Source organism: Miscanthus floridulus, chromosome 16 (genome assembly GCF_019320115.1).
Source record: "Miscanthus floridulus cultivar M001 chromosome 16, ASM1932011v1, whole genome shotgun sequence".
Classification (NCBI taxonomy): domain Eukaryota; kingdom Viridiplantae; phylum Streptophyta; class Magnoliopsida; order Poales; family Poaceae; genus Miscanthus; species Miscanthus floridulus.
The window spans coordinates 30,683,746-30,709,507 of NC_089595.1; the positions used below are offsets into that span (position 1 = coordinate 30,683,746).

General features: G+C 51.7%; 2 protein-coding genes across 2 annotated transcripts; both read right to left on the reverse strand.

Annotated features, from left to right (window-relative positions):
- Positions 1-81: 81 nt before the first annotated feature.
- LOC136511582 (universal stress protein PHOS32-like) lies at positions 82-2,498 on the reverse strand. The gene is made up of 4 exons (XM_066505629.1): positions 2,236-2,498; positions 710-819; positions 503-621; positions 82-419 (listed from the first exon to the last, which is right to left on the reverse strand). The coding sequence occupies exons 1-4, from the start codon at positions 2,420-2,422 to the stop codon at positions 332-334; spliced, it is 504 nt and encodes a 167-aa protein (XP_066361726.1). The 5' UTR covers positions 2,423-2,498; the 3' UTR covers positions 82-331.
- Positions 2,499-21,142: 18,644 nt separating this feature from the next.
- Positions 21,143-22,645, reverse strand: LOC136510511 (uncharacterized). The gene is made up of 3 exons (XM_066504931.1): positions 22,479-22,645; positions 21,936-22,398; positions 21,143-21,475 (listed from the first exon to the last, which is right to left on the reverse strand). Exons 1-3 carry the CDS (start codon positions 22,643-22,645, stop codon positions 21,143-21,145), a joined length of 963 nt encoding a protein of 320 aa, XP_066361028.1.
- Positions 22,646-25,762: the final 3,117 nt, after the last annotated feature.

A 25,762-nucleotide genomic window follows, 5' to 3' on the forward strand; every position in this document is an offset into this window, starting at 1 on the left:
ATATACAGTCCTTCGATTTTCATAGTCAAAATTGAAAGGGATTTTTTAAGTACCAGCATAGACATCACATAGAACAGCAGAAGAATAATAGGATCCACTTCTTCAAACCCTCAAAGATATAAACATCACTCGTACAGCAACAAAAGCATAGTACATCTACTCTGGTAAACAGTCCTATTACATAACCATGTCCTTCATAAGGTAGTTTGTCTATTATTACAATAGAACTGCCTGGTTCAATATGTTTCAGATAGCTAGAAACTAGTTCATGTTCTTCATCAGGCCAACCATCTTTAGTATAACTACACATTCAGGCATTTCGGTGATGAGATCAACCTTCTGTGCTTGATGACTTGACAACGGTGACAGGGCAAGTTGCGTTGTTCACGACATAATCGCTGACGCTTCCCAAGAGCACCCTGCAGGAAGATATCAGAAGATCAGCACTGCTATTTGCAAAGACAGTATGCCCAATTGCCCAGAAGTCACAAGATGGTACAACCTCTTGAGCTTGCCAAGGCCCCTGCTTCCTATAACCAAGCAGCTCAACGGGGTGTCATGGATAACTTGACAGAGCTTCTCACGCGGATCTCCCCACAGGACTTTCACAACCACCATAATCTGTTTGTCAAAAGAAACTCAAAACCTCAATAAAGCAACACTGAGAAGGAAATAGCAGATAACACAATCAAAGGCTTGCCGTGCTCACCTCCTTCTGGGTAGCTGTAGTGTTCAGGAGGTCCAAGGTTTCTATGTCGGGTTTTGCTCCATATTTCTTCGCGATAATAGGGTCAGAGAATTCCGAGAGGGGAATCAACGCTATTATATTTAACAAAAAAGAAAGTGCAGTGAGGTTATTGAGCATTCAGACCATCACAAAATAACGACATTGATGATGTTAAATCATGTTAGGTTGAAAGTAACATCAACATTGAAAATATTTTGCCCTACATTGATGCTATGAAATGGCAAAAGCACAGATAGTAAGCTGAACCATATGGATTACTGGAATTGATCACTCAATCTTAAAGCGGCAGAATAGGATGAATGGAACAGATAAAAATAAAATCTGAATTTCACTTTATGTATCCGAAATCCGAAATATATACTGTCTGTGTAAGAATACCAGGTCCTGTTCCTTACTCTAGCATCATCATCTCTAATGAAATTTTGATGTCACAGGCTAGCCAGGTTAATACTTAGAGAAGATGAAAGTGAACGGCCCCTGAGTAGTTTGCGATGTTTACTAGCAGCAAATTTACCGACTAGCAGGCTAAAAATCAGTTGAAAGCAGTGGCCTCTTTATGAAGAAAATGGAAAACAGCTTTGACCTCTGAGCTGAACAAAAGCTTATAGTCAAAGTGACTGCATCAAGGCAGCATATGGTAGTTAGCAAGTCTTCCATATAGGAAATGGTACTAAACTAGCAGTAGCGTCGACTGACGGCCGGCCATTAGAAAATCAAGTAAACTGATGATGAAGTCGACACAGATTTAATTTGAGGCATGATTAGTAGCAGGCACACACCTCACACCAATTTCCCCTGTGTCATTCTATTTCAACCCCCAAATCTTTAGGTTAAAGGTAGGCCGTGATCCAGCTTTAGGAAAGCATGGTAAACCGAATAAAGGAAATGAATCAGTCCAGACTAGAATATAGCAAAGATACTGCCAGCTTCTAACAACACACATAAGATCAACGACTGTTACTCCGAATCCCAAATCTAGAAGATTAGATGAGCTCCCTACTTTCTCCAAACACAGGAGAGGAGCACCAGTAGGACAAGGTCATTTCTTTTCTGAAAATTGTTGCCGACAAGAGTAAGCTCTGCAACCTTTTTTTTCCCAGCAGAAACAGGAACTCCCAACATCGGCAAGCAGGTTGTCTCTTAAAAAAAACATCCGCAAGCAGGTAAGGCAAGAAGGCCAAGAATCACAACCACCGCGCGCAGATTGACGGGCAAAATCAGGCGTTATAGTCAATCAGTCGCCTCGTACATGGCACGCACGGTATGGATCATGGAGCAGCAAGTAATCCGAGGCTTCGCGGATCTTTAATGGCCGCGAAATCGTCGTAGTGCTTGCGTTTGTGGGGGTGGGGGGGGGGGGGGGGGGGGGGGGGGGGGGGGGGGACTGAACGGCTAGGTAGCAGTAGCACTAGCACCTAGGAATTGCAATTGCAAGCACCAAGCAAAGGGTAGTAGGAGGAGGTAGAGATTGGAGAAAGGGTGCGTACGGGAGCCTGTGGATTCCCAGAGGATGGCCTCACTCTGCTCGTAGTCGGGCTCCTTGATGACGTGCAGCAGCAGCAGGTGGTCGCCGGCGCGCAGCAGGTTGGCCGCCGCCCACCGCAGCGCCGCCCGGCTCCCCTCCGAGAAGTCCGTCGCCAGCCCCACCCACCTCTCGCCCTCCGCGCCGGCCATCTCCTCCTCAATAACCTCTCCTCCTCTTACAGGTTCTTGACCTCGTGGAGTCGTGGCGGTGGTGGCGGCGTCGTGGGGTCACTGTAGCTCGTGCTGTTCGCTTCGTGAACGGTTTATTTGATTTATTAGGAAAGAAAAATACTATTTATAAATTAAACCGTGGCCTCCGATCTATATATATATATATATATATATATATATATATATATATATATATATATATATATATATATGTGTGTGCAGTCTTTTCGGTTGGTTAATTCGTATAGTTGTTGGTTTGTGAAGAAGTACCGCTAGCTGGTCTATGTGAGAGAAAAATACTATTCTGGTTGAAAATTTACGATCGTTTATGACAAGCCACAGTCAAACGAACATGCTAATAATTCATTCGAGCTTATTGGTCAGTATCAATCATATTTTTTAAGTTATAAAATAATATTTTTTCCTTACAACAAATTCTATAAATCAGTCGTACCCACGATAGATCCTGCCGAACAACCCTGGTCCCCGCATGCTGCAACTTTGCTTCCTTCACCTCTGGATTCTACGGTTTCTGTCTGGTGTGTTTCTCGCTCCTTTCCTCGCCTCGTCTCTTCTGGTGACCTTGTTTTTCTTTTAATACGTACTTTTTAGTTTGTTTTTAATTAAAATAGTATTTTTTTCACATCAAATTAATCAAAATAATATTTTTAATTTGTTTTTTCAACAAAATGAGCTGGCCATAAAAGGCGAGAGGCATTACGCTACGCTACAGAACACGTCGTCTGAAAACGACGGCTGCTGCTCAAATTTGTCAAAGGTCATCTGCCTGCATAATGATATGATCAGGCTGGTCGGCCAATTGGAAAGGCAGACACCAAGCAACTTGCTCCATATGTAGCACATTTTTTTTCTTTGTTAGTGCTCGTTTAGTTTCTAAAAAGTTTTTCAAAAAATGCTACAGTAGCCATCACATCGAATCTTACGATACGTGTATAGAACATTAAATGTAGATAAAAAAAAAACTAATTACACAGTTTGGTTGGAAATCGCGAGACGAACGTTTTGAGTCTAAGAGCAAGGCTAATAATACAGCCGGCTTACTGGCTGTAAGGTTCCTTGCAGCCTTCTCTCAACCCACTCATATAGTAGTTGGCTCTTTACAGTTAATACATGGTCCACTTGTCTCTCTCACAGACTTTCTTGGTTCTTGTGCCCAAGTTGGCTGTAAGCTTACAGCCCGCTTCTCCTCTCTCTCATCCCCTCTCTCCTCCACCTCAGCATTTAGTCGGCTTACAGCCTACTATTATACTTACTCTAATTAGTCTATGATTGAACACTAATTACTAAATAAAAAAAAATACTACAATAACTAAATTCCTAAATTTCACGAACTAAACATAGCTTTACAGAAAATTCAACTGCTACGTCTACGAAGACAGAAGGAAACGTGAGATGTTTGCAGCACCACGGCACTACAGATTCCACAGCCCTTGATCCATCTGGAACGAACGAGCGATGGACCAACAGCTAGCATTAGATTCCTCATCCAATGATCACTACATTCGCCCTGTTCGCTTGTTGGTTTCAGCCAGCCCAAACCAGCCAGCCAACAATGTTTTTCTCTCACAATAAACCAGCACCAGCCAGTCCAAACCAGCTCAGAAACTAACCAGCGAACAGGCCGATTGACCTCACTTGCTGAAAGATTTAACTTTTTACCATTACAATAAATGTCACATCCTCAAATAGCATTTTAACGGATACCAATACATTTTTACCAGCACAGAGAGAAAATAGCTACAAATTTATCACTTTTGCTTGCGTGACACACCAGCTCCTCATGCCAGCGTGGATTCGAGTCAGCAGGACATGTGAAATGTCCTTCCTGCCATTTTCCTCTCCACCCACGCAACTAGCATTTTCGCCCCGTGCTCTTGGCGGCCGTGGCAACTCACGCGTCCAACGTTGGCCACGCTGGTAGCCCCAGGCACCTGCAGCTCAGCACCTCATGCCTGACGGCGGCGGTGCTCCGGCCAGACGGTGCGTGCGCTTGCACCGTGCCTCGGCAGCTCGCGCCCTAGCGATGCCCACGCTCGCAGCACAGAACGCGGCAGCTCGTGCCCGGCGGCGGCGGCGCTCCGGCCAGGCGGCGGTGCCCACGCCCTGGCCCGACGACGGCGACGACACCCGCACCTGGCACGACGCCTGCAACAACCAGCTCTCTGGGCGGGTGCCCGACGCCATGCGCGCCACGTTCGGCCTTGCCTCCTTCGCCGACAACGCTAGCCTTCGGAGGTCGGCGAGGTCTACGAGAGTGCGACCAAGCGCCAGAGCGCATACTCGTGCGCGTAGAAGGAGCCACGAGTGACGCGCACGCCGCCAACGGGCCCAGGGTGCGTGGCCACGCAGCACGCGAGCGCGCGCACTACAGGGACGTTAGAGGTCCCGTCGGCGCCGTAAATCAACCTGCTGTCGGCGGACACGGCCCGGCCGTCCACGGCGGCCAACCCGCACACGGCGCACGCGTCGGCGGCCGCCGACACGCGCAGCAGCAGCCGCGTCACCACGGCGACGCCCGTTCGCGCATAGCTCCATGGCCAGCTCCGTCACCCTCCTGATGCCGACCACTGGCGAGGGCGAGGGCGAGGACGACGGCACATCGAGCTCCAGCTCGATGGCCTCGTGCGTGGCATCGGCTTCCCCGACCAACACACGGTTCCAGCCTAGAGGGCACGCGTGCAGCCACTCCAGCATCACCGCGCCGATCGCCTCCGTTACGGAATCCAACAACCGGCGTCTGCGTGCGCGCGGTGCGGGAGCTCCTCGTCGTTCGTCAGCTTCATCGTCCACGGCTTCATCGTTAGCGTCCAGCTCGATGCAGACCTCGACGGCCTCATCGTGGCAGCTGCTGTCCGAGGCCACCGACGACAACCACGCAGCCACCGGAGGAGGAGAGGGAGGAGCTCCTCGCCCAGATCCACGTCGTCGGAGGTGTGCTTGAGGGAGAGGGAGGGAGGATTGCCGTCGGGAAGGGAGGTGTAGCGTGCCGTCGGGAGGGGAGGACCGTAGAGCTTCCTGTTGCTCGAGCGCGAGCGTTGACAAGGGAGGGAGGGAGAGAGAGAGAGTGGATGGAGGGGAGAGGGCGCACCACAGGGAGGGTAGCATCGCCGAGCTACGAGAGAGAGGGAGAGTCGAGGGAGAGAGGTGCGCCGTGCGACGAGGGAGAGAGGGAGCCACGCCGTGCGATGAGAAGGAGAGAGCAGGGGCAGGAGAGACATTTCACGCTCGTATGCTGACTTGTATCCCTACTGGCACGAGGGCTGGCATGCCACGTGAGCAAAAGTGGTATTTTTGTATCTGTTTTCCGTCTTTGCTGGTGAAAATGTAGCGGCAGCCGTTGAGATGCTATCTGAGGAGGTGCCGATCTTTATAATGGTAAAAAGTTAAATCTCCCTCACTTGCTTGCCACAGCTAGTCAGATGGTGCTAAAATATGTTGCCTGCGCTTTTCTTCACCTTCTGGATGGCTGTCTAGGACCCAATGCAAAACTAGGTTGGAGGCTATCAACCTGTTTGTTGGGTGGCTAACTCCCAATCAGACAGACTCTAGGAAGCTAACTTCTAGCTATTTGTTGCCTATAAATAGCCTAAAATCAGACACAACTAAGCCACTTTGAAGGCCTTGGCTGGCTCTAGGAAAATGAGGGCCCCGTTGAAAGCTCTAGTTTGGTTTTGATGAATTGATAAAACCCTTAGTGCTAACCTAATTTATCAAAGTGATTATGAGATAGGTAGCACTATTCTAAATGGTGAAGCAAATGAAGATCATGATGGCCACAAGCAAGATCAAGATGGGATAGTAATAAGGATCAAAGCAAGATTAGTGGCACAAGGTTACACTCAAGTTGAAGGTCTTGACTTTGGAGAAACATATGCCCCGGTTGCAAGATTGGAAGCAATTAGGATCTTGTTAGCCTATGCTTGTGCCCACAACATCAAGTTGTACCAAATGGATGTGAAGAGTGTATTTCTCAATGGGTACATCAATGAGCTTGTGTATGTTGAGCAACCTCCGGTTTTGAAGATGAAAAGAAACACAACCATGTTTACAAGTTGAGAAAAGCTTTGTATGGATTGAAACAAGTACCTAGAGTATGGTATGAGAGATTAAGAGATTTCCTACTCTCTAAGGGATTCAAGATGGGAAAGGTTGACACCACTCTCTTCACCAAGAAGCTTGGAAATGACTTGTTTGTAATGCAAATCTATATTGATGATATCATATTTGGGTCAATAAATCAAGATTTTTGTGAGGAGTTTGGCAAGATGATGGCAAGTGAGTTTGAGATGTCTATGATTGGTGAGCTTAGTTACTTCCTTGGTCTTCAAATCAAGCAAATGAAGAATAGCACATTTGTGAGTCAAGACAAGTATATCAAGGACATGCTCAAGAAGTTTGGAATGGATGATGCCAAAGCTATTAGTACACCAATGGGGACAAGTGGAAACTTGGATAGTGATGCTAGTGGCAACATGGTGGATCAAAAGATGTATCGGTCTATGATTGGAAGCCTACTCTATGTGACCGCATCAAGGCCGGATGTGATGTTTAGTGTATGTATGTGTGCTAGATTTCAAGCCTCACTAAGAGAAAGTCATTCGAAGGCAACAAAAAGAATATTGAGGTGCTTGAAGCATACACAAAATGTTGGTTTGTGGTATCCCAAAGGAGCAAGATTTGAGTTGATTGGATATTCGGACTCTGATTATGCGGGATGCAAAGTTGAGAGAAAGAGCACATCGGGCACATGTCAACTATTGGAAAGATCACTTGTGTCTTAGTCATCAAAGAAGCAAAATAGTGTGGTACTTTCAACCGCCGAAGCGGAGTACATTTCGGCCGGTAGTTGTTGTGCTCAATTACTTTGGATGAAGGCTACTTTGAGTGACTTTGGGATCAAATTCAAGCAAGTGCCATTGCTATGTGACAATGAGAGTGTCATAAAGCTCACCAACAACCTGGTTCAACATTCAAAAACAAAGCACATTGATGTTCACCATCATTTCATAAGAGATCACCAACAAAAAGGGGACATTTGCATTGAGAGTGTGGGCACCGAAGATCAACTTGCCGATATCTTCACCAAGCCACTTGATGAAAAGAGGTTTTGCAAGCTAAGGAATGAATTGAACATATTGGATTTCTCAAATATATGTTGATGCACCCCCCATTATATGACATGTCTCTCCTTCGAGCAATTCAAGGTAAAAATTGATTGGCATGTCATACATCCTTGCTAAGGACATGTTTAGTGCATCTAGACATCTTTTCTCATTCATGAAAATCAAATGAATTTGATGCTTGTATGGTACCACTATTGCTTGTATGCTTGAAATGATCTAGTGGTAGCATGACATGTTTGTGGGCTTGTAAACCTAGTGTTTGATCTAGAAAATGAGTTGTAAGTGTTTAACTCAACATGGTACAAGATAACCCTTATTTGGAGGTGTGAAGAAGCTTGTCCTTGGATCAAACCAAGTTAATATCTTTTGCAAGTAATCTAGATTGAACCAAATTAGGAAAATAATCCTCACTTCACATGGTTTCACCCCAACCTATCTATAATTTGAGCTCGCCTTTTGTGCTAATTATTGACAAAGGGGGAGAGAAATTCACAAAGATAGTAAGATAGGGGAAGCAAACACATGAAATAATATTGTAAGGGGATCAATCAATCAAAATTGCACACAAGTAGGAGAGAAATTTACAAAGATAGTAAGATAGGGGAAGCAAACAAATGAAATGACATTGTAAGGGGATCAATCAATCAAAATTGCACACAAGTAGGGGGAGCAAGCTCATAAACTTGTATGTTGCATTTTAAATGTGCATTTCATATATTTGCTTGCATAGCACAAGTCTTAAATTTCAATATCCACGCTTGTGTGGTGTATGCTAGTTATAGGGTTGAATGATGAAATGAAAAACTAGCATGCATAGGTTAAGTAACTAGACTCATGCTCATATTATGAAAACTAGACCCTTACTTCTAATGTTGATCTCACGGGATATTCTAGTTTTTTTGTATGTCTAGTTACTAATGGTGCTAAGGATGATATATTGGTGCACTCCGATTGGTATCATGCTTCAAAGGTCCATCTCTTATATCTTAGCATCATTTGGTAGAAATTATCTCCTATATTTCCTATCTAAGCATATGTGCAAGCTACAATCCAAACCCTTAGCACATATGTAGGAGGAGCAATTGCTACCATTTGGAGTTCATAAAACTTGTCCATATTCTTTTACACATGGTAAATATGCTTGGGCAAGCAACATGGATTCAATTAAATTTTAATTCATATCTTTGTGTAAGGGTTGTCATCAATTACCAAAAAGGGGGAGATTGAAAGCTCTAGTTTAGTTTTGATGAATTGATGAAACCCTTAGTGCTAACCTAATTTATCAAAGTGATTGAGATAGGTAGCACTATTCCAAGTGGTGAAGCAAATGAAGATCATGACATGATGATGGTGATGCCATGGTAATAATCAAGTGCTTGGACTTGAAAAGAAGAAAGAGAAAAACAAAAGGCTCAAGGCAAAGGTATAAGTGGTAGGAGCCATTTTATTTTGGTGATCGAGACACTTAGCGAGTGTGATCACATTTAGGATCGATAGTCGTACTATTAAGAGGGGTGAAACTCATATTGAAATGTGGTTATCAAAGTGCCACTAGATGCTCTAACTCATTGCATATGCATTTAGGATCTAGTGGAGTGCTAACACCCTTGAAAACATTTGTGAAAATATGCTAACACATGTAAACAAGGTGATACACTTTTGTGGTTGGTACATTTGAGCAAGGGTTAGGAACTTCACCGGCGCTCTATATAGAAAAGACGGAGGTCACTGTAAGTGACCGGACGCCGGTCTCCGTAGGACCGGCGCGTTTGGTCAGTGAGAGTGTGAAGACGCTGGCGTCGGTCTTTGACCAGACGCTGGGTCACTTAGTTACCGGACGCTGACGGGGTGCGTCTGGTCCTGCTGACATGGTAGCACACAGAGGAGACGTCGAGTGACCGAACACTGGGTGTGTCTGGTCAGGCATGACCGGACACATTCGATCGTGTTTTTTTGCTTTTGGATGCTTACCGGAAACGACCAGACGCTGAGATCCTGTGTCCGATCACTTCAAAGCAGCGCATCCGGTCACAACTTAAACGTACTGATGACCGTTGAGATCGGGTGATCAACATTTGAAGTAGGGGACATGTGGCACACATCGCACGACCGGACGCTGGGGTCCAGCGTCCGATCGATCTGACCTGCGCGTCCGGTCATCCTGTTTTTTAGTGGACTAAGGAGCCAACGACTCTATTTCGTGGGGGCTTCTATTTAAGCTCCATGGCCGGCTCAAGATCATGTTCTTGGCCATTTGCATTGACATCTAGAGGCAAAGCCCTCCCACTCATCTCCATCATTGATCCATCATCATTGTGAGATTAGGAGAAAATCCAAGTGCATTGCTTGAGTGATTGCATCTAGAGGCACTTGGTATTTGTGTTTTGCTGCAGGGTTCACTTGTTTCTCTCGGTGGTTGCCGCCACCTAGACGGCTTGGAGTAGCAAGGATCATTGAGCGGAGGTTGGTGATTATCTCCAGCTCTGATCGTGGTGATTGTGAGGGGTCTTGTGCCTTCCCCGATGGAGCGCCGAAAGGTAACTCTAGCGGATTGCTCATGTTATTTAGTTACCTCACTTGTGAGTAGGTTCTTGCGGTTGAAAGCATCTAGGCCCCAAGTTGGGTTTCGGTGATTAATGACAATACGAGATTACTGTGACTAACGTGTGTTTTGCAGATGCAATTAAGTGAGGTCATGGTAATGGCAATTGATTGGGCAATCATGGTTGTTGTGCCCCTACGATGGAAATCATTTTGGTTTTTAAAGGATGGATGACAAGGTTAAGGATGGACTAGTTCTAAGTATCGTTTGGTGTTGAAGAGACACTTAGAGTAGTTTATGACTTTGTTTTTCCTTTGGCCATACTATTAAGGGGGGTATGGATGGGTAGCTTGACCTAGGTGAGTCTAGTGGGTTAGGTGTGGTGCACACTTGTCTAATCTAGCACTAGGTAGCTCCTAAATAGCCCTTTGATCAATTAGAGCAAACTTCATTCACATATGATTGCGAGTTGTAAGTGAATGGAGGATCAAATGTTGACCAGACGCTGGTTTCGGTGTGACCGGACATTGGCATAGAGTTCGGTCAGTTCATTTGATAAAGGTGAAGCCATCTGGATGCGACCGGACGTTGAGAGGTGAGTGACCGTACACTGGGTGCCAGAGTCCGGTCAACTCCAGTAAGTTCCCAGAGAGGGAGAATCCTGATCGGACGCGTCCGGTCAGTGCTGACCGGACACTGGTTAGGTTCCAGCTACTATCCGGACACTGAGCAGCAAAGTGACCGGACGCTGGGTGCCAGAGTCCGGTTAACATCAGTAATGTTCTAAAGGGCAGTTTTCGTGACCGAACGCGTTCGGTCAGTGCTGACCGAACACTGGTCAGTGTCTGGTCACAACTTAAACTGCTCAGTGGTGGGTGAACTGACCGGAGCGTCCGGTCACCCCGTAGAGGCACATAATGCTTCGTTTTGAACAAGGGTGTATAAATACTTCCTCTATTCATGTGAGGGATTACTTTTGCTCATTCCAACAGTTGAGAAAGACCCTTGAGAGTGCCAAGAAGTGCAAGGTCCTAGTGAGGTGATTGTGATTTGAGAATCCAAGCAAGAGTAGCAAAGTGTGCATCCACCCTTCTCATTAGGCTTGTCGTGGTCAAGTGAGAGTTTGTGCTTGTTACTCTTGGTGATCGCCATCACCTAGATGACTTGATGGTGATTGAGAGCTTAGTGATCATCCGACGGAGCTTGTGGATGACCCAACTCAAGTTGTGAGCGGTTGTGGGTGATTCACCGTGATGGAGTGTCAAAGAATCAACCCATAGAGAGCACTTGATCCTTACACGGATCAAGGGGGAGCTACACCCTTGCACGAGTGCTCCAATGAGGACTAGTGGGGAGTGGCGACTCTCCAATACCTCGGCAAAATATCGCCGTGTTCCTCCTTCTCTCCTTGTTTTAAGCATTTACATTTGAGCAATTCAATTCTTGTCTTTACATACTTAGAATTGACATGCTAGAGTAGGATTGGAACTTAGGGTGCTAAACTTTTGTGCGGTAGAATATTAGAAACACTTTTTAGGCACAAGGGGTGAAGTGGGCTAAGTGTAGGATTTAATTATTGCAAAGAATTTTAGAATTAGCCCAATTCACCCTCTCTTGGGCATCTTGATCCTTTCAATTGGTATCGGAGCCTCATGCTCACGTATTTAGGCTTACCCACCTAGGGAAAGATGTCTCACGGGGATGGACCTCCTCCTGTCTTTAAGGGGGATGATTTTTCTTATTGGAAAATCTGCATGGAGGCGTACTTAGAAGCTCTAGATGTTGGAATACTTAGAGCCGCCTCACAAGGATTACCAAAACCTCGGGATCCCACGCACCTTCAAGGCGATGAAGTGAACTATGAGAAATGGAATGTAAAGGCTCGAAACACCATCTTTAGAGGCCTTTGCAAATATATGTTTAACCGGGTGAGGAACCATAAGGACACCCATGCACTATGGTCGGACATTTGTGCGCTCCATGAGGGAACTAAGAGCGAGCGTGAGGAATGCTATCATCTTGTAATGAAAAAGCTTAATTCTTTTGAGATGCTTCCTAAAGAGAGTGCTAATGAAATGTACTCACGCTTGAATGTTCTTGTAGTGGAAGTCAATGGGCTTGGACTCACTCAAATGCAACCATCCGATGTTGTAAGAAAAATCTTGAGTGTCCTCCCCATTGATAAATATGGGCATATTGTGATCGTGCTTCATCAAGGTGATCTTTCCACCGCTACACCAACATAAATCTTGGGAAAGATCAATGCTCATGAGATGTATATGCACATCACACCACAAGATGACTCATCCTCTACCAAGAAGAAAGACAAAGACTTAGCATTCAAGGCTAGCCAAAAGAAGGGCAAGGCAAGAATTGAGTATGAGAGCTCAAATGATGATGAAGTTGATGATGCAAGTCTTGCTCTCATGGTGATAAGAACCGCCAAGATGCTAAAGAAGCTCAACAAGAGTGGCATCAAGTTCGATGGCAAGAAAAAGAAGTTCTTCACTAGCACTAGAAGGAAGCCAATCTCAGAGATGGATTGCTACAATTATGGAGAACTTGGTCATCTAGCTCATCAATGCACCAAGCCCAAGAAAGACAAGTACAAGAACAAGTACAAGGGCAAGAAAGATGACTCAAGTAATGAAGAAGAAGATGAGAAGAAGAAAAACAAGCCACACAAGAAGAAGGATGGCAAGAAGAAGGACTTCCACAAGAAAAAGAAGAATGGCAAGGCATACATCATCGGTGATTGGCTCACGGACATTGATTCATCAAGTTGCTCATCCAATGATGATAGTGATAATGAGAAGGTGGCTGCCATTGTGATTGACTCTTCATCATCTTCACCGACACCATCGCCATCATCCTCTACATACCTATGCCTTATGGCCAAGGGTGAACAAAAGGTATCAAATGATGATGATAGTAGTGGTGATGATCATGCTAATAATGATGATAGTGATAGTGATAGTGATGATGATGAATTTGAATCACCTTCATAGGATGATCTTGTTAAATTGTTAAATCAATACACTAAGATCATTAGAAAGACTAGAGCTAAGAATGAAAAGCTTGAAATTAAGAATGACTCTCTTTTAGCTAAATGTGACATAGCGGAAAAGGCTAGTGTTGAGCTTAGAGAAGCAAATGATGCTATGTCATCCAAACTCAAGGAGCTCAAATCTTCTAAGAAAGAGCTTAAAGAAAAACATGATAAACTTGAGAGGATACATAATGAGCTCATCACTAGCCACAATATGCTAAAATAAGAATATACAACTCTCAAGACGGTTCGGCCTCTGCATCAACTAAGCCTTGGCTCTCTACACTGTTGACATACAGCGACCGGCACGTCATCCGCCATGCCCTGCATCAAGCTATCACTGGAGCTCCCACGTCGCACAGGATCGGGCATGACCGGCGCGTCGCTCTAGTGCATCAAGGACAAGACCGCTTCACTGACCATGCCGCCACAGCGACAAGCTATAGGGCTCGGACATGTCGCCTCTGTTCACATGACACCACGTAGCAACCCCATGTAATGCCCCTACGCCTCCCTTCAACTATAAAAGAGGGTGACTGGGGCCGCTTAGAAGGGGGGAGGACATACAAGACAGACAAACACGAACACACACGTTCACTTCCTCACCGCAAGAGATCAACATCTCAAGCAACCCACACCGCTCCATGCAGAGACCTGGGACTAGCTCCCTCTCTTGTCCTACTTGTAAACCCCTACTACAAGCACCTCGGTGCAAGGAATACAAGATCGATCTCTCAGACTAGACGTAGGGCACCTATTTCCTGAACCAGTATAAACCTTGTGTCTCTTTGCATCACCATCCGGGACTAGGGGCATGCAGTTCATTTTCACTAGTTGGTTGAGGGCCCGTCAGTCCAAAACACCGATAGTTGGCGCGCTAGGTAGGGGATCTACTGCGTGTCAGCCTTGTCATCCCAACAAGTCTCGGATGGTAGATCCCGCGTGTCCACTGCGTATCGACACGGTGATTTGGTTCGGGTGCCTAGAGTTCATGTCTCTAGGACATGAGTACGATATGGTACTCCTCTCACCCAGAGCCCCACCGACCGACAATGGCACCACGCACCGGTAGCCCAGGCACGACGTGAGCGGGACCACCCCGCGCAAGCTCAGGGCGACGCATCATGCTCCGCTGGCATCCCATGCCCGACTACTGGCACAGAGTCCCTAGTTGGGGACCTGTCTAGCTTAAGCCTGGGCAAGGGAAAAACGCCGGTGGCGCGCAGCGATGTCCCATCATCAAGCTCTGCCCCGCCACCTCCTGAGGAGTCGACTTCGATGGAGCGAAGCCCGGTGATGGCACCATCCCCGTACCCCTTTGGGTTGAGAAATGCCGCTGCCGCCTATGCTTCCGCCTACGCTTCCGCTCACGCGGAGCCCTCAGGACACCACCAACGCTTCGCCCTCGACCTCGACGCCACGACCTTGATCCACACCCACGCTGACTCCTCGGAGGAGGACGAGGCGTGGGCCGGAGCGGACTTCTTTAGGCTCCGCGACCCTAGAGCCATGCGCTGCTTCCTGGCCACGAGCGACTACTGCTTCGGCTACTCCGACTCTAATGACGAAGTTACTTACGACCCCACTCGTGAGGGCTTCCACATCGAGCTCGGGATGCTGAGCACGGGCGATGAGGATGAAGGGGCAGGTTCTCGCTCCCCGCCTCCCGAGGGGGCAGGCAGCGCCGCACCTCCACGCATTGAGCCCCGAGCAGCGTGGAACGAAGACCTTGCCCCCAAGGAACTTCGATGTCTGGACCTGGAGCAGCTCCGTGAGCTTCAGGCCAAAGTCGAGCAAGACCGACTCCTTCTGCAGCAGCTCTGAGACACTCTTGAGCAAGAGCAGCGGGGTCGCGGTGATGGCAGAGAAGCCCGACGGAGGGCTCGTGACATCAACCGCCGCATCAACAACGACGAAGGGGGCGAGCAACCCCCTAGCTTCAACCGCGCTAGCCAAAACGTCGCGGCGGTGGCAATGCTGCTCCGAACGATGCCCGAGCCCTCTACCACGGAGGGGCGATGGGCTCACGGCGAGCTCCGAGACCTCCTTGAGACTGCCGCGGTGCAGCAGGCCAAAAGTTTCGCCTCTCGATGGCGAGGAGGCGCCTCGGAGCTTCCCATGGCACCGCCTTGGTAGGATAGGGAGGCCTCGGTTCGTCCCGAGCCCGCTTGGGCACCGACGGCCAACAGGGTCCCCTCGGTGCACGACCGCCTCGGCGACCGACGCGAGGCGCAAGGCAACCATGATGTGGTCAGAAGGTGACGGCACCACGACAACGAGGGGCCTGCCCGAGGCTACCACCCGCACCGAGGTGTCTGCTACAACAGTGGGGAGGACCGTAGTCCTTCTCCTGGGCCACCTGGCCCTCGAGTCTTCAGCAGAGCTATCCACGGCGCTCATTTCCCGGCCCGGTTTTGGCAACCGGCCAACCTCACAAAGTACAGCGGCGAGACCAACCTTGAACTTTGGCTGGCCGATTACCGCCTGGCTTGTCAGCTAGGCGGCGCGGATGATGACCTGCTCATCATCCGCAATCTCCCGTTGTTCCTATCAGACTTGGCGCGAGCCTGGCTCGAACACCTTCCTCCCTCGCAGATCCACAACTGGCGCGACTTGGTAAGGGTCTTCGTCGGGAATTTTTAGGGCACATATGTGCGCCCTGGGAACTCCTAGGACCTCAAAAGTTGTCGCTAGGGGCCGGACGAGTCTCTCCAAGACTTCATCCGATGCTTCTCCAAGCAATGCATCGAGTTGCTAAGCGTCGGCGACTCAAAAATTGTCCAAGCTTTCCTCTCTGGCACCACCTGCCGTGACCTGGTCCGAGAGTTAGGCCGGAATGTGCCGACCTCGGCTGCCGCGCTCCTCGACATCGTCACCAACTTTGCCTCGGGTGAAGAGGTTGTCGGGGCCATCTTCTCCGACAACAACACCAAGGGGAAGCGGAGGGACGAGGCCCCCGAGGCCTCAGCTCCCCGCCTCCCCAAGAAAAAGAAAAATGGTCACCAGGGGAAGCAGGAGGTCCTCGAGGCCGGTCTAGTCATGGTCGCAGATCACAAGAATCCTCGAGGCCCTAGGCTCTTCGACGATATGCTTAAGAAACCTTGCCCGTACCACTAGGGCCCAGTGAAGCACACCCTCGAAGAGTGCACCATGCTCCAGTGTTACTACGCCAAGCTCGGGCTCCCCAGCGACGACGCCAAGATGTGGGATGCCGGCGATAGGGACAACGACAAGGACGACGGGTTCCCTGAGGTGCACAACGCCTTCATGATCTTCGGTGGGCCTTTAGCGTGCCTCACAGCGCGCCAGCGAAAGAGGGAACATCGGGAGGTCTTCTCGGTTAAGGTGGCCACTCCCTAATACCTTGACTAGTCTCGGGAGGCGATCACCTTTGATCGGGATGACCACCCCGATTATGTCCCAAACCCCGGGCAGTACCCACTTGTCATCGACCTCGTCATCGGCAACACCCGGCTCACCAAGGTGTTGATGGACGGAGGCAGCGGCCTCAACATCCTCTATGCCAACACCTTGGAGCTCCTAGAGCTCGACCGGTCGCAGCTCCGGGGTGATGCCACGCTTTTCCACGACATCGTGCCGGGGAAACGCACGTGACCCCTCGGATGCATCAACCTGCCCGTCTGCTTCGGCACTCCCTCCAACTACCGCAAGGAGGTCCTCACCTTCGAGGTGGTTGGGTTCAAGGGAATGTACCACGCCATCCTGGGGCGTATTCCGATTACCATCAAATCAAGATGAAAGAGTCCGACCAGCTTGCGACTTCTTTCATCACACCATTCAGCATGTACTGCTATGTGACTATGCCATTCGGCCTCAGAAACACAGGGGACACATACCACGGTGCATGACCCAGGTCTTTGGTGAGCACATCGGGCGAACCATCGAGGCCTACGTGGATGACATCGTGGTCAAGTCCAGGAAGGCCAGTGATCTTGTTGGCGACTTGGAAATAGCCTTCAAATGCCTCAGGGAGAAGGGCATCAAGCTCAACCCCAAGAAGTGTGTCTTCGGGGTCCCCCGAGGCATGCTCTTGGGGTTCATAGTCTCGGAATGCGGCATCGAGGCCAACCCGGAGAAAGTCTCGGCCATGACCAACATGGGACCAATTTGAGACCTCAAGGGAGTGTAGAGGGTCATGGTATGCCTCGCGGCCCTGAGCCGCTTCATCTCGCGCCTTGGCGAAAAAGGCTTGCCTCTGTACCGCCTCTTGAGAAAATCCGAACGCTTTTCTTGGACCCCGAGGCCGAAGAAGCCCTCGCCAAGCTTAAGGCATTGCTCACCAATCGACCCGTCCTGGTACCCCCGGCCAAGGGTGAGGCCCTCTTACTCTATGTTGCCACAATGACCCAAGTGGCCAGCGCAACCGTGGTAGTCGAGAGGCAGGAAGAGGGGCATGCTCTACCCATCTAATGACCTGTTTACTTCATTAGTGAAGTGCTCTCCAAAACCAAGACACGCTACCCCCCACATCCAGAAACTGATCTACGCCATAGTTTTGGCTCGACGCAAGCTACGTCACTACTTCGAGTCCCACCCGGTGACCGTGGTGTCGTCTTTCCCTCTGGGAGAGATAATCCATAACCGAGAGGCCTCGGGTAGGATAGCCAAGTGGGCCGTCGAACTCATGGGGGAAGCCCTGTCTTTCACGCCTCAAAAAGCAATTGAATCCTAGGTCTTGGCCGATTTTGTGGCTGAGTCGACCGACACCCAACTGCCACCTGCTCAAGTCCAAGCGAAATGCTAGACCATGTACTTCGATGGGTCCTTGATGAAGACTGGGGCAGGTGCGGGTCTGCTCTTCATCTCACCCCTCAGAGTGCACATGCGCTACATAATTCGGCTCCACTTTGCCACCTCCAACAACGCAGTCGAGTACGAAGCCCTCGTCAACGGCTTGCAGATCGCCATCGAACTTGGAGTACGGTGCCTCGACGTACGGGGCAATTCATAGTTCGTCGTCGATCAAGTGATGAAGGAGTCAAACTACCATGACCCCAAAATGGAGGCGTACTGCAAGCTGGTATGATGCCTTGAAGACAAGTTCGATGGTCTCGAACTCAACCACATCGCGCGGAAATTTAACAAAGCTGCGGACAAACTGGCAAAGATGGCGTCGACACGGGCCCCGGTCCCCCCGAACGTCTTCTCTAGAGACCTCCACAAGCCTTCCATCGACTATGCCTCGGCGATAGAAGAGGGCCCACCGGTCGAGCCCACCGTAGGGCCCGAGGTCCCATGTGTCACCAAGACCCCTTCGGCCAAACCCGAGGTCATGGAAGTCAACATGGAGCCTCCCGAGGCCAACCAGGGCACGGACTGGCAGGTCCCGTTCCTAGATTGCCTTGTTCGAGGAGAGCTTCCCGTAGACAGGACCAAAGCCCGACGGCTTGTTCGGCGAGCCAAGACTTACGTCCTCAGCAACGGCGAGATGTACAGGCGAAGCCCATCTGGCGTCCTCCAATGATGCATCACCACCGAGGCAGGCCAAGCCCTACTTTGGGACTTGCACGTGGGAGCCTGTGGGCACCATGTAGCTCCTCAGACGCTCGTCGAAAACGCCTTCCGCCAAGGGTTCTACTGGCCAACGGTAGTTGCGGACGCCACCAAGCTCGTACGCTCCTGCGAGGGATGCCAGTACTATGCACAACAGACGCATCTATCGGCCCAAGCCCTCCAAACCATCCCCATCACGTGGCTGTTTGTCGTGTGGGGGCTCAACATGGTTGGGCCTCTACAGAGGGCCCCCGGGGGCTACACCCATCTGCTGGTAGCAATCGATAAGTTCTTCAAGTGGATCGAGGCTCGTCCGATCAATCGAATCAAATCCGAGCAAGCGGTGCTGTTCTTCACTGATATCATCCACAGGTTCGGGGTTCTGAACACCATCATCACTGACAACGGGATGCAATTCACTGGCCACAAGTTCCTGACGTTCTGCGACGACCACCACATTCGTGTGGCCTGGTCGGCCATAGGACACCCTAGGACAAATGGCCAAGTAGAGCGTGCCAACGGCATGATCCTACAAGGCCTCAAGCCGAGAATATACAACCGGTTGAGGAAATTTGGCAAGAAATGGCTTGTCGAACTCCCGTCGGTCATCTGGAGCCTAAGGAACACTCCAAGCCAAGCCATGGGATTCACACCGTTCTTCCTGGTCAATGGAGCTGAGGCCATCCTCTCCACTGACTTGGAGTACGGTTCCCCGAGGCTACAGGCCTACAACGAGCAAAGCAACCGCATTGCCCATGAAGACGCCCTCGACTACACTCGGCCAAGTACCAGCAAGCCCTACGACGCTATCAAGCCCGGCGCATTCGAAGCCGAGACCTGAAGGTGGGCGATCTGGTGCTAAGACTGAGGCAGAGCAATAAGGGCCACCACAAGCTGACCCCACCGTGGGAAGGACCATACATCGTCGCCCAAGTGCTAAAGCCTAGGACCTACAAGCTAGCCAACGAGAAGGGTGAAATCCTCACCAACACTTGGAACATAGAACAACTACGTCGCTTTTACCCTTAAATTTTCAAGCATTGAATACATTGTTTCTCGAAATACAATAAAGAAGCGTTCTTTAGTTGTTCTAATTTTTCGAGAAACCCCCCGAGCCCATCGTGGGCCTCAGTGTTATGATAACACCATAAGGGAGACTCGGCTCTGCCTCAGCAGAGGTGCCCACTGTGGGGCTCGAACGAGACAGGGCTCTGCCTCTGCAGAACCGAGCCTCCCTCGGGGGCTAGAAGGGGGGAGTCCCCCCTAAGTCCCACGCATCATTTTTAGTCGTTTTTCAAAAAACTTTCTACGCCAAACTCTCTAGCGTGCTCTAACAAATTGATTGTAAAAAACCTAAGGACTGAAAGACTATCTCAAGGCCAAAAGGCCGGCTGAGTCCTGAGACGACCTACGCCTCTGGGCTACGGCACTCCCTCACCACCTTTTGTCCGAGGGGCAGCTTAGGCTCCGAGGAAGTTTTTTGCAAGAGATATGTTCAGAGACGAGACAGAGGGCAGAGGCTCAGAAACACAATAAAAATGATTAAGAAGCACAGATGCATAAGTACTTTAGAAAAGGCCTCGATGGCCACAAGCGTTACAGTACAATAATAATCCTAATTTATTTACATGGCCCCTTTGGCCTAGGTCAAGGCTCAGGGTCTCCAGCGTCGGCAGATGGCGTGGGAGGAACCACCTCCTCTTCAAACAGCTTGGCTAGCACCGTGCCGGGGCCCTCAGCCACCTCCATCAGCTTCGTGACCTCCTCATCGGCATCCTCATCATCCTCAGCCAAGACATAGCCGTCGCTGACAGCCTCGAGGTCGACGCCGGCATAGTGCCAGGAGACGACGACCAGGGCACGCTTGACGCCCATGTGCAGCGCCCCTCAGAGTCGCTCGCGCACTTGGCCACTCAACGTGATCAAGCGGCTCCTAAGGGAGCTACCCAACTCGACCCCCTCAACCTCTAGGGCCTCGCAGACGGTACGGGCGGTGCTCTACAGCGCGTTTCGCTCCCTGATCTCGGCCTGGAGAACCGCCTACACTGCAACAGAGGCCTCAGCTGTTCAGGAGACCTCCTTCTCCAACCCTACGCCAAAACAAGCAGGATGGGGTTAAGCGCAAAAGAAAATAAGCCAAACAGGGGCAAAGCCCTATGGGACTCACCCTTGGCTTTCTCTTTCCAACGCTGGACCTCGACCCGAGAGGCCTCAACTTTCTCCTTCCAGCAATGGACCTCGACCTGAGAGGCCTCGGCCGCCTTAGAAGCCTCTTTCTCCAGCTCTGCATCACACCAGGGAGTTAGGGGTCGAACACAAGAAAAACAAATAAAACAAGGGGAACAGGACTCACCCTCGACCTTTCCCTTCCAGACCAAAGCCTCAACCTGGGAGGCCTCGGCCACTTTGAGGGCCTCTGCCAGGGTGCCTTTCGTTAGCAGGTGTGCACCCTACTCCGCCCCCAACTGCCCAGCGATGGCCTTGGCAGAGGCCGTCGCTTCTTTAGCCTGGGACCTAAAGGTGTCCCACTCACTGACCACCCGGGTCAGCTCCTCCTCCAGCTCCTTGATCCGCGCCGCCAAAGGGGCGGCCAACTCCTGAGCCATGGCCGCCTTGGCCTTCATATCAACACAACAAAGGTGAAGGTCCTCCACCTCCGTGCTCCGTGCTGATAGAATCTCGTTGGCACTGGCGAGCAGGTCCTTCTGCTGTCGAAGCTGATCCCAGACGTCCCTCTCCCGCCGGAGGAACAACGACTTCCCAAGGGACCGGGCCTCGAGCTCCTAGATAGGCAGAACAGGGGTCATGCACTGTGAGAAAACTCAGAAAAAGATGACACAGCGCTGGGAAAGAAGGCGTGCACCTAGGCAACCCCGGGCAGATCGTCAGCCATGATGGACAGCACTGTTCACAGCGACCACTCCACCAGCTGGTGGTATTGCTCAAAAGTGCTCCAGTGCCCCCCTCGGCCGTGTCCTCAAGGGCGAACAGAGGCTCCCCCTTAGGGTCGTCCTGGCTCTACCACAAGACGCGCGGGTGATCCCACCTGCGAGGCTTGGGTTGTACCCGGACGAGGGCCGAACTTCCCTTGCCAAAGGTCAGAGCTGGCTGCTCCACAGGACTGGCCACTTCGGCATCCGCCACCTCCTTCCCCTAGGAAGTATCATCGAAGGAGATCGAATGGACCTCCACTTCCCGGGCGCTCTCCTGCGATGGTGGCGGGCCTTGGACCAGGGGCGGTACTGAGGCTGGCCCCGCCTCCGTCTTCGCTTCCTGGGCCACCGGCTCTGCCGCGCCCATGCCGGCCTCTACCACCTCGGCCTCGGTGGTCCCGGGGGCTTCGGCCTCCGCCACCTCGGCCTCGGTGGTCCTAGATGCTTTGGCCTTCGTTGCCTCAGCCTTAAAAGTCTTAGGGGCCTCGGCCTCGGCCTCGGCCTCGGTGGCCTCAGCGACTGAGGGCGCCTTGGCCCCATCTGACTCGTGGGCCTCGGCCTCATGGGGCATAGGCGCTTCCTCCCCCGCTTGCATTGTGGCCGCCTCGGCATCCTCTCCTTGGGCGATCGGCTCCTTCGGGTTGGCCCTCGCCGACGCCGTGCCACGTTGTATGGCGGCTTGCGCCTCTACCACCCATTGGGCGGTGGAGCTAGTGCTCACCTTGAGCGCCTTACGTGGCGCTAGGGCGGGCACTTCCACCTGACGTTTCCAGCTGAGGGTAAAGCACTCACAAGATTAGCATATGACCAAGGGATGAGCGGGAGAGGCTGCAGACATTGACAAAGCACTTACCTCGAGTGGGGACATAACCGCTTCTGCACTGCGTCCTTCGTCCTCCGCAACGGCGGCAGCGGCGGTAGAGGCACGGCCTCTGTGTCCACCGATGTCGGCTGGCCCTCGCCGGACTCCGACGCCCCCTTGACCCTCTGCGGTGGTGGTCGCGTCGCCTCCGCCGCCATCTGCTCCACCTCCGCTGTCGAGCCCACTGGGCTAATGGTGCGCTTCCCTAACGCCTGTGCCTCGAGCGTGTCGGCCTCGGCCCCGGGGCGGGCGATCGCCGGCCCCGAGGCGTCCTCTCCTCCTCCTCCTGGAAACGCCGAGCTGCTTGCCGACACCCCCGAGCGCCATCCCCCTGACATTAGGGAGATGGTCCAGGGTGCCCCGCCCCACCTCGCTCTTGTCGCCATCGCTCAAAGAGTCCGTTGATAGTGACGGCGACGGAGACGCCTCCACCGGGAGACCGTCCCGCCTCTGCTGCCGGCGGCGTTTCTCCAGCTCTTTGCGCTCATGGATCTTCCTCTTGCGCTTTGCCTCCTCGGCATCCTTCCGCTTCTTCTGCGCCTTGGCGTGCGCCCAGTTCACCGCCCACCACTCTGCGTCCTCAGGAATGGGCGGCGGGGAGGCTCGCACATCCCTCATCCCCTGCAGGAACGGCGAACACAAATAAGGGAACAGGAAAATGCAAAGGCCAAGGAAGCCTCGGGGGCAGCGGCAGCGCGGGACTCACCAGAGAGATGTACCCCCGCATCGGGCGCATCAGGAATAGGGTCAGACCACTGATCCTCAGCCGCCCCTCCACCGTCTCTCTCACTCGACGTAGAATCTCCTCATCGAAGAGGGCGACGGTGGACATCCGGATGCCATCGACCAGCTCATCCGGTGTGATCTCGAACAGGCGCCACCGCTGAGCCATCAGTGGCAGCACCCTCCGGTGGTGGAAGGCCGCCACGACCACAGCCGCCATAAGGCCACGGTCGCGCAGCCACTCTAATGCCTCTAGGAGCGGCTGCAGCTTGGGCTGATCAACCACCGCGACGCCATACCTCCACTTCTCCAGCTGGCTCTCCACGACCCACCCGGTATAGGGAGGAAGTCCACCGTCGTCATTGCGGAGGTAGAACCAGCTATTGTACCAACAATGGTTAGACGATGCAAGCTAGGCCAGGATGTAGAGGAGCTGCCGGTCTTGGCGCACTTGGAGAGTGCAGCCGCCGGCCCTCATCGCCTTCCGCATGCCCTTCGTGCCCATCGGCTTGGTGGTGAGCCCCGCTCGAAAGAGGTGGAGCCACAGCTCCCAGTGGGGGGCAATGCCCAAGTACCCCTCGCAGACGGTGACGAAGATGGCCACCTACGCGATGGAGTTGGGGTTGAAGTTGTGGAGCTCCACGCCGTAGTAGTGTGGGAGCGCCCACATGAACTGGTCCGCCGGTAGGCTAAGACCGCGCTCATGGAAGGCCACGAAGCTCACAACATAGCCATCGCGCGACCTCGGCTCCAGCTTGCCCCCTGGAGCGATCCACTCCAGTCTGTTGGGGTCGGTAATTGGGTGGAGGAGGCTGTCGTCGACGAGCAACTGCAGTGTCTCCACGGACATGTCGGACGGACCCCAAGGATATGCCTGTAGGACAACGGCGCCGCTGGCCATGGGTGTGGTGGAGGAGGCGACTACGGTGGTAAGGCTCTCTCTCTCTCTCTTCCTCGCCCTTCTCCTTTCTTCTCCCCGGAGCTCTCTGCTCTCAGCAATGGCTCGAAGGCAGTAAAGGCAAATGCAGGCAAGGTAAGGAGGAGGGGGATGAGGCTCGTCACATATTTATGAAGGAAGGGACGGAATGGATGGGTGATGAAATCGGGGAAGTTTCCCTCAGAAATGGCGCAGTTAATCCCGATCCGATTAAACCACCCACGCGCCCACCTTTTCCTTATTAATCGCGCACACAGTAATGTCCCATCCACTGACATCGCGTCACATCCGACCATAGCAATGGCAGGTGTCGTTCTGTCTCCCTGAGAAACCGCCTCAAAAGGCGCACCTGCTGTTGTCAGCCGATGGGAGGGGAATATCCCCCACCCGATTCCTTTTAGACGAAGGAACTAGGCACTGAGCCCGTTACGATCCAGGGGTTCGAAGGCTAGGCCCCTGAGGGTTTCAACAGCCGCCCTAGGACAACAGAGTCAAGGACAACTATGGGTGAGCCCGTACATGGCTGAGGCCTGAGCAAGCGATTGCTTAGGATGCCCTAAGTCATGTCCGAGACCAGCAGGGAGGTCTCTGAATGGGATCCCACCGTAGGGAGGCGCCGAGCATCTAGGGCCCATCGAACGGCCTTGGGACCCACTAGAGAAGCCCTCTGGTACTTTTGGAGTGCGTCTCTGGACCACCAGCCGACCCCTATCGAATGGGGCATGTGCCTCCACTTGGACTTACCCGATAACAGCTCACCGGAGGCGTCACTGCTCGCACCCACCGAGGGTAGCCTAGCAAACTCCACCCCTCCTTCTGAATGAAAAGGATGCATGAGAGCCGCACAAAAATGACAAGGAAACTCTTGATCGCCCTCTTGCTCCGCATAGAGGCTTGGTGGCTCTTCCTACAACCAAGTCGAGACCCAGCGACCCAAACTCGCCCTCATGGGCTCGGCAAACGCAATAAAACCCCTCGCACAACATGAGAAAAGCCCCTAGAGGAATAAATCCACTCCTCCAGGGCCACGGGGGCTACACCCGGTGGGTGTGCTCGCGCGCACCCACCGAGGCCTCAAGTACGAAACACCATCCCGCCAGGAGCTACCACGAGCCAAGTCTCGTCAAAACCTTAGGGAGAGCGCTCACACGCTCCCTGAGGCTCGGGGGCTACTGTCGAGTACCATAAAAAGGGGTCCCCTAAGCAAAAACCAAAAAAATCGCTTAGACCCTGTCAAAATCAAAGCCAAGAGACAACTACTGGCTAACCCCCACCTTGTCTGAGGCTACCGATTCTCCGCCTCGCTCGAGGCCTCGCACGAAAGGCCTCGGACGGGGTACCGATTCTCCACCTCGCTCGAGGCCTCGCATGAAAGGCCTCGGATGGGGTACCAATTCTCTGTCTCGCTCGAGGCCTCGCACATAAGGCCTCAGACGAGGTGCCGATTCTTTGCCTCGCTTGAGGCCAGCTCGGCAACAACCCCGTTGCCTCTGCCTCGACCGACTTCCCTGACAGAACGTCATGTCCAACTAATGCGACCAACCACTTCCATGACGTCAGTCGAACGACGGCTCGACACAGCAGAACGACTGATGAAATGGGAGTCGCATCAACA

Excerpts from the sequence above, each read along its gene's own strand:
- LOC136511582 (XM_066505629.1), bottom strand. The coding sequence starts at position 2,422 with ATGGCCGGCGCGGAGGGCGAGAGGTGGGTGGGGCTGGCGACGGACTTC. Across the intron at positions 820-2,235 it reads CTGGGAATCCACAGGCTCCC|CGTTGATTCCCCTCTCGGAA; the intron begins GTACGCACCCTT and ends TAAATATAATAG. Across the intron at positions 622-709 it reads CTACAGCTACCCAGAAGGAG|ATTATGGTGGTTGTGAAAGT; the intron begins GTGAGCACGGCA and ends TTTGACAAACAG.
- LOC136510511 (XM_066504931.1), bottom strand. The coding sequence starts at position 22,645 with ATGGCGGCGGAGGCGACGCGACCACCACCGCAGAGGGTCAAGGGGGCG. Across the intron at positions 22,399-22,478 it reads CGGTTATGTCCCCACTCGAG|CTGGAAACGTCAGGTGGAAG; the intron begins GTAAGTGCTTTG and ends CTTTACCCTCAG. Across the intron at positions 21,476-21,935 it reads CGGAGGCGGGGCCAGCCTCA|GAGCTCGAGGCCCGGTCCCT; the intron begins GTACCGCCCCTG and ends CTGCCTATCTAG.